The sequence below is a fragment of the Piliocolobus tephrosceles genome, chromosome 2 (genome assembly GCF_002776525.5).
Source record: "Piliocolobus tephrosceles isolate RC106 chromosome 2, ASM277652v3, whole genome shotgun sequence".
Classification (NCBI taxonomy): domain Eukaryota; kingdom Metazoa; phylum Chordata; class Mammalia; order Primates; family Cercopithecidae; genus Piliocolobus; species Piliocolobus tephrosceles.
In genome coordinates, this window is record NC_045435.1 from 146,162,595 (window position 1) to 146,171,129 (window position 8,535).

Below are 8,535 nucleotides of genomic sequence, written 5' to 3' on the forward strand. Positions count from 1 at the left end.
GTTCTATTACCAAATACTCCCTGCTGATGTATTTGTGACCATATAGATATATTTGTTTCTAGAACATGCAGTGACATTGTTTTATGGGGGATGACTTTTACTTGAGCCATTATAAATAGCACATTTATTTGAAGAAGGAGACCTGTTGGAGAACTCTAATATAAATTCAACAAACAAATAGTAAGACAACTGTTTCTTACTCATCACATCATTGAGAAAGTTGCTTAACATCTCTGAGCCTCCGGTTCTTCATTTGTGACATCCGTAATATCCACCTTTGTATATCTCAATTTGTTAGTAATAAAGATGACATGTGAAAGTGCCTTTTCACTGCTAAATGTCATGCAAATGCAAGGGTATTATTAATGATTAAGGTAGTCCTTTAGTGTTTCAAATCTCCTATTTGAAACTCAACTCTCAATGCTTGCATCTTCCAACTACAGGAACTCAAATGGACCCAAAGCACTAACATTAAACTACAGTGCCCCCTAGCACATGTAGGAGGTCAAGGCAGCTTACAGGCTTCATGAATAAGCTCTGTCTACCACAGATGGTTCCTTTGCCTGAGGGAAGAACTATTAATTGTACTTTTGGACAATTTCCATTTGTCCAAAAGGAAAAAAACATCCATTTTCTTCAATACTTGCCTGTAACATTGTTTTTATTTTAATTTTTAAAAGGGAGTAAAAATGTTAACATCCTGTACTATTTACATTTTCCTCTGGTTGCTTTAAATTAAAAGTATTTCTAAAAGAACAGTACTAGATTTATCTTAAGATTCACCGTGATGTTTCTGATTTATATTTGCTTACCTATTTTCACTCACCAAATTCTTTATAATCTAGTGTGAGAGAGGATATTGTTCGTTGCACTCTTTTCACAGAGGTAGAATCGGAGTTAAGCTTTTATGCAAGATTGCACAGAAAGCTGTTATTATGAGCTTCAGCCCCCTGATTTCTATACACATTAAATCCACCAAGAGACATAGAATTGTGTAAGGAATTGCCATAGAATATTTTAATATCAACATGTAGAAATATTTGCTATCATAGTTTTATAAAAGCCCAGATTAAAAATATATCAATTGGATTCTTCCATAGACTACAGTTCTTTGTTTATATTTGGTTCTTAATTTCATGAATTTTTATAGAAATTTATAAGTTCAAATGTCCCAGTACGTAAATTGGTTCCCAAAGTGATGAGTCCTTAGGAAACGAAACTTGCTGTATGAGTTTATTTTTTCCATGCTGTGCATTTAAGTATTAATCAGCACAGCTTTCAGGGATTTCTTTCTAATATCCTTTTCTATGTAAGATAAGGACTGCAATTCATTATACCATTGGAGGAGCCAGAGGCTTTGCTAAGTTTTGCCTTTCTTGACTTCATCTCAAATTTAATGGGAGTGTGTGTGTGTGTGTGTGTATGTGTGTGTGTGTAGCTATATTAAATTGGTGGCTGGACTTTAATTATGGCACAATGTTGGTTGCCTTTCAGGCTAATCATCTTTCCCTTTCAGGAGGTCAAAGATCATTTCAGCTTCAGTGTGTTTTATAACTACCTACTAAGGGAGGCAGCAAATCCTGGGCAACTGAGATGTGACTTTTATCACCAGTTATTTTTCTTTACATCTTTCTATCAACATAGCTCAGGGAACACTCAAGAAATAAAAAATTACTCTTCACCAAGTACTAGCTTTCTGGGATCTGATCACTTCTAAGTGTAAACCTCTATTATCCTAGCAGTGGTCCCTGGCGTTCCTTTTATTCCTCTTATATATAAACATCACAAAAAATAACAACAAACCCTCAAGCCCACAGCAAAGAGAACGCAAGCACGGCACCATCCCTCTTCGTACTGCCGTTTTAACTTGGTAGGGGAGGTTAAATTTTGGAGAGAATGGTGGCATTCATAGGAGGGGCGGGGTAAAAGTGTTGTCTAATTTACACGTTAATGGCAGAACTCGTCTTAACCACGTCCCTCCTGCACAGTGGTGAATTTCTCCTGTGTGCTCCTGTGTGGATCCCGAGACCCTTCTCGCTTTAAGAGAGCCTCCCGCGCCCCTCACTCCGCCCCTTCCCAAGTCTCTGGGCTCGTCAAAGCTTCACTAGAGCCATGGTTGGTCCAGGCAGGCAATCGGAGCACCTCATGGAGCGGCTGCTAACCCAGGGTGGGGTGGGGTGGGGTGGAGGGGTCTGTTTGTAGTACTCGCAGTCCTGATGTCACAGGCGCGGCAAGGACATCGCAAGGAGGAGTCGGATTACAGTAAGGATGGGCAGTGCAGCAGGCAGCCCCAGCGCACTCTCCAGCCGCCGGGGATCTTAGCCCGGGAAAGGCAGGCTGCAAGGCGCTCATCCCGCGGAGGAGGCACGCTCTCGGCGCTCGCTGCTCTCCACGCCGGGGACATTTCCACCGAATGTAGCATGAAACGGCTCTGCTCTGCGTGCCAGCCTTGGGTGAGAGCTGATGCTGAAGACAACGCGGTGGGATTCCAGCTGTCTGATTAATGAGAAACAGAATGTATTTTGGTGAGTGTTCACTCTGATGATGTAATTCTGGGGGTGTCCGGCTCTTCATCAGTGCAGGCAAGCCCTTAAAAAATTCTTTAAGCTGCAAGAATATATTACATTAAACCTACCTCCAGTTGGCAACTGGAGGACCAAGCCGGTGCAGCCTTCAAAGCTTCCTTTGTGCCACTATTGGGGTTGTTAATTTGGCCGTGGATGAGTTTAAGTTGGAAAAGAAAAGAGACAGGGACGTGTGTGTGTGGGGGGGTAAACTTTGCCTTGATTTGCCCGAATGAAGTTGGCTGTTTTAGCTAGGTGAAGGAGAAATGGTGCAGCGTGGGAAGTCATGAGCTAACTTAATGGAATGTGAAACAAAGTTCCTATACTATTGATGCTGTGAAAGCTTAGTCAATATGAGCATTTCATTAAGCATTTGCTGTTTTTTCTTGTTCAGAGGCGGAAAAGGAAAACATTCTCTAGTGAGCAGTGGTTGAGCAGCTGAGAACACTTCTCTATATCATCTCAGTGCTCTGTCTAACTGGGAGCAGCCTAGCACAAAATGCATATTATTTTAAACCTTTAGAGGTCTCGGAGCTGTCAAATATTTGTGCAGTTTAGTGTTGTGCCACGGTAGAAACCTCAGTTAGGTTTTCAGTTGAGCTGCCTGCATTTCCAGAAAGCATGTTCAGGCTTAGATCTGAGCTATCAGTTGAGCACTGGAAGTGGGCTTGGAGCTGGGCATTTGCACTCTTAACGCTGCAACTTACTGCTAGTACAGGAGGCAAGCCCCTTCACTAAATAAGAAGTCGTCAAAGATAAGGACAGAATATTTGTTCGTCCTCTCTGAAGTTATGCTTTCCTTCTGTAAGTTCCATCTGGCATCATCATTTAAGGGCATCTATGTGATATTAAAAGGTTTGATAGAGCAACTGGAGAGGGGCTAGGAAATGTATCCAAGATGCAAATACTCTGATTTCTTGGTTTGCTTTAAATATTAAATCTAGAGTCTTCTTTCAGATTAAAGAGGTATTTAGATAAACTTAGGTTGGGGCACTATTAGTTTGTTGGGCATTTATTTCTGTATGTACTATTTGCTCTGTTTTGTTTCCTTTAGTCTTTGAGAGATTTGAGAGAGTGTGGAAGGAACCTAAGTTCCAAAAACTAAATGCCTTTAGTTGTCTTGACGGTTTTGATTTCCCTGTAATTTGTGTCATATTAGAAAAGAAGTCTTAAAATAACTGAAAATGATTTGGAAGAAACAATCTTCATTGCTTCACCAAATTTAAGCAGAATCTATAGTTAAAAACCATCTCTTTCCAGTGGGTGGTGATGGAGGTGGTAAGCTTGTTTATCGGCCACTAATCGAGTTTATCATGCATATATTTTCATAAATGGAAAAGCTTGTAAAGATAATAAGTCTTTTGGACAAAATAAAATTTCAGCATCAGTAATGATACTGAAAGGTGATGAAATTATAATTTTAGTTTATATTTTCACCCTGTTGCAACAATTCCTTATGTGATTGTCATGAGGAAGTAGGGCCAGTTAGAATAGCAGTAGAGTCTAAAAGTACTGGTCAAAGGCCATCCATGCTGTACTGAATTATCGTGTGACTATTGGAGAAATGTTCACTGGGCTAGCTCGTGTTATTAACTGTATGCTAGTTCAGCCTCTTGTAAAGCAGAGTGATTCATAGGGTAATCAGTTTCATTGTGTAACGCAAGTTTTTAATAGTACGAATTGAAATGCGATGTCCTACTTACTTCAGATGACACTCTACTCTTTGAAAGGCAAGGCCAAAGTTGCCCTCCGTGTCTTGAACATTGTCTTACCGTAATTTTGGTATAAGAAATGTTTTTCTGTTCCCAGAGGAAATCCTAGGTATTCAGGAATGCCGTTTCTTTCAGGTGATGCTATGCAGCTTCTCGTTCAAGCTGTTAGATATCCACAACTTTGGGTGCCCACCTGTCTCTAAAAAAAATGTGTAGTACAAGAACGAGGGCAAAAAGAATTAAGCAGTATACTTCAGGCATGTTAAAATTCAGTAGCATCCTAATGTTTGAAAATCCTGAAGACTGTGTATGTATATATATATGTATGTATGTACGTACACACATATGTGTGTACATGTGTATGTATCTTAACGTGTTTGTGTTCAAAATTGTAGCGATTTCAGGTAATTCTTCAAAACAATGCTTTCACTTTGCAAATTGGTTGGCCATTACTTTCTTCTTCATTTTTCAACTGCAAATGGTTTATCAAGTCAGGGAGAACAGGGACAAAGAGAACACGATGCTGCATTCTTAGGTTTTTCTGGTGATTTGTGAGAGTGGGGTAGAGGTGTCATAAGTCCTTTATTTGTGTCCCCAGCAGAGCGTGATGAAGAGCATGGTGATGCTATGGTACGGGGTGAATTGATATGAAAGCAGGATATTTACTTCCTTTATAAATCATCTGATTTGTCAGTGTTGCCCCCTCCCCCCTACCCCTTCAAATATAGCTGAAGAATCACTGCCTGAATAGCCTGGCTCAGCCTATCTGCTTCAATTCATTCCTCCTTCCCCTTGGGACTGGACAACTGGTCCCTGCCCTAGCTTAGTTGGAGTCAGTTGCGTGTGTGCAAGTTGGTGGAATATGTAATATTTTCGGATCTCAAGGACAGCTCATGTTTGGAGTGTGCTGTCTCAGACTCACCAGACTAATAGAGCTTTCTAATAACTTAAGCCTCACTCTTATCTCCTATTGAGATTTTAGTGCAGTGTTTTCAATAATCGCTCATCCGTACTTCCTGTGCCATGATTTAAGAGTTTGCTGTTCAGTCACCGTGGATACTTTTGTTACTTATTCTATCGATCTTGGATCTTGCATTCACTATTTGGAGTTAAATATAAAGTTCATATGGGAGAAGGAAGCAGGGAAAATCTCAGTCAGCAAACTGAGTGGGATTTACTGTAAAAGCAAGGGAAAAATATAAATACTTATGATTTTACCCTCCCACCCCCATCAATATTTTACATAGTTAAAAATTACATGTGCCAAAGATGAATAGCCATTAATAATTTATCCAGAAATAAAAGCAAGGCAGCTGGGAGACTTCTCCCTAGATTAAGGAGAAGAGGCTGTGGGTGGTTGTCAGTACAATGGACTGAGCTGCCCAGTTACAGTTTAGCTAAGAGGACTGTGCTGGTATGAAGGGCAGGGTCTTTGCTTGAGTGCACCCTGGCGATTGCTCAGCACCTGGCAGAAGGTTGTAACTGTGCACTGTCTCCAGCTCTAAACACCGTATGTTTGAATCGTCTCCCCCTTCCCATCTGGCCTGACACATTTCTCCACTGCTGGATAGGTGAGTCGTTGCCAGTGGTCATGTCAACCACACAGATTCCCCATGGTTGGCCAGAGAGACGCCATGTCTCACCCTTTGCCACTGGGAGAGAAAATGGGAGGCTGATTGTACTGAAGAAATTCTGTGTGGGTGCATATCAGTAAGCTTTCAGTTCTGAGTCAAGCAGGTAGAGACTGTGGTAAGCTTATAGCCAAGAAGGAGCTGGGGCTTGCCCCCATGATAATACTCCTTAAGAAAATGAAATGATACACCTTAAACAGAACTAAGAGGCAAATATTAGAGCTCTCCCTAAATGTTACTATTAATGGCATATTAATTAAACCTAGAGAAAAGGGCAGGCAAAATTTAGAAAGTGTGAATGAACCATTCAAGTTCGCCTTGGTGTTATGGATCAACTCTCTTCATTAAAATGCCTAAGAAAAATAGGAAACACATTTGGTGGTGTGCCTGTAATAAAAAAAACCTGGGGAAGCTTTTAGTACGACAGCTAAAAAAAAAAAAAAAAAAAAAAAAAAAAAAAATTTAGTAGGAAAATTCTGGGACAGAACCCTATTCCCCTGCCTATAGTAGACACATTTGCACATTGTCTTAGGAAGGACTTTTGTTTTCCCCTGGAATGTTTAGAACATTCTCAAGTCAGCACTTACACTTTTGGTTGTAGCTAGACCATCAAGTTCACCTCCAAACTAGTGTGTCAGAAAAACATTTAAATGGCAAGGTTATGAGGAAGGAAATGATCAGAAAGCAGCAGGCAGCAGAGAAAAACATTCCTCTTTTTTAGTGTTTTCAGTGGAAACATTTAACTCCTTCTAATTAGTTTGTACTGAGTGATCTGTTATGGAGAATTAGGTCCACTAGACTATTTCTAAACACTCAGCCAGTGTTTCTATCTTCCCGAAGCTGACAGGGGAGAGAATCATTCAGGAAGAAACTTCTGTGTCTAAAGTCCCCCTTTTAAAGCTTGAAGTCCTGACCATTATGTCTTATTACATTTAAATCTAATTACATGCAATAAATTACTACAAAACAGGGCTAGAGAATGTAACAGGTGAATACTATCAGAAAGGGTCATGCATAAGAACCTGAAATCTAAGATAACTTTAAAAACCATAAAGATTTTGTGCTCAAGACTATTCTCCTTTTAATTTCACATGAAGTTCTTATTTTAAAAGCCAAATTCCAAATGTGATCAACATACCAGTAACATGGATTCCTTATCACACCCTTAAATTTTAAGCTAATTTTTAAAGGACCTCTACAGTTGTTGTGATTATATGGAAATGAGATATGTTTATTTAAGGGATACGTTCCAAAATTCATGAGCTAATGATGACTTGCAAAGTTACGCTTTCGTGGGTGACATAATTGTTCCAAAAAACAAATGAAAAATTTAAATTAGTGGTTTCTGATTTCCATTCCAGAAGATTTGGTCACAGCTGCTTTTGACTGAACACTCCCTTGATAAGACAAGATGTATTGGTTGGTGTGTGTGTGTGTGTGTGTCTAATACTGGAATGTCAAATAGTTCCTTGTTACATAGATACTTAATATTATACTTCATTCATAGCATTTATGTATTCCTGGATCTTTTCACATCATTTGAAATGTAATACATAAAGTATTGACTTAATAAGGTAGATATTAAAGTGTTTTTTAAGCCCAGCTGGCTTTCAAGTTTAGCAACCATTATATACATTAGAGGTTCTAAAAATCAAGTCATAAGGATCATTTTCAAAGCTTTTCCTGCCTAAGAAAGCATGATGCTTGTATAAGCAGAAACCTATTTCTACTTTGACCTTGAGAAAGGATGTTTCCATTTGTATGGCACTACGAAAAACATGTCAAAAAACAACAAAGGTCATAGTCCCTGCCCTCTCTCTTTCTGTCTGTCTCTCTTTAAAGAAGCCATTACATATCATTTCCCACAAAGATTAGTTTTGCAACAGCATTTCACACATGATTGGTGGCATTAAGAGAAAATACAGCATAAGAGGTGGCTAGAAATATCAAAGCTTAAAGTGGTTGAGATCATGCTTGAACCAAATTGCTAGGATTGAAAATAGGAAGATGCTCTGCTCTGTCGCAGCGTTAAAATCGTTATGAAGCAGCTGAAAGTCAGCCCTGATTGAATATGAACTCCAGGTTTACACAGCCCTTAAAATGGAAGGTATTTTCATGAAACCCTCTTGATTCCAAAACCTCAAATGCATATGAACCTGTATTAGGGTACTGGCTGGGATGTAGTGAATCTCTTTTCTTTCTTATCAATCTTTCAGTTTTTTTCTTTTTTTGCCCACATGCATTATCACATTTCTATAAGTTGAGAGGAAAAAGAAAAGTAACCTGACCAAGGTCAGAAAGGAAATCCGCAGCAGTATCAGGATTGATGCTCACAGAAAATGCTGTCCGCCCCACAGAAGCTGGGTGCTACTGGAGCAGGAATGGGGTTGGTAGGCTGAGAGTTTTTAATGGATACATGTTGTTTAATCTATATCCTCAGCACTCTTCTTTGTGCCAGGCACTTAGAAATATGTGTTGGATGTGCAAGACTGAATGGGTGTTGGAGAGCAGAGAGGAAGGGAATCCACTTCCTCCATGCATTCCCTAAGGCTGATATTCCCTATGAAAGCTAATACTCTGGCATTGACAAGAGAAGCAATCCCTTTCGCTGCTGAAACACTAGCGGGT

General features: G+C 39.7%; 1 protein-coding gene across 1 annotated transcript in view; it reads left to right on the forward strand.

Annotated features, from left to right (window-relative positions):
• The first annotated feature begins 1,984 nt into the window (after positions 1–1,984).
• ZNF385D (zinc finger protein 385D) overlaps positions 1,985–8,535 on the forward strand; it is a 342,412-nt gene continuing 335,861 nt past the window's right edge. Inside the window, exon 1 of the mRNA XM_023207238.2 lies at positions 1,985–2,525. Within this exon, the coding sequence (XP_023063006.1) occupies positions 2,504–2,525 (22 nt within the window). The 5' untranslated portion in view covers positions 1,985–2,503. The remainder of the gene's footprint in view (positions 2,526–8,535) is intronic.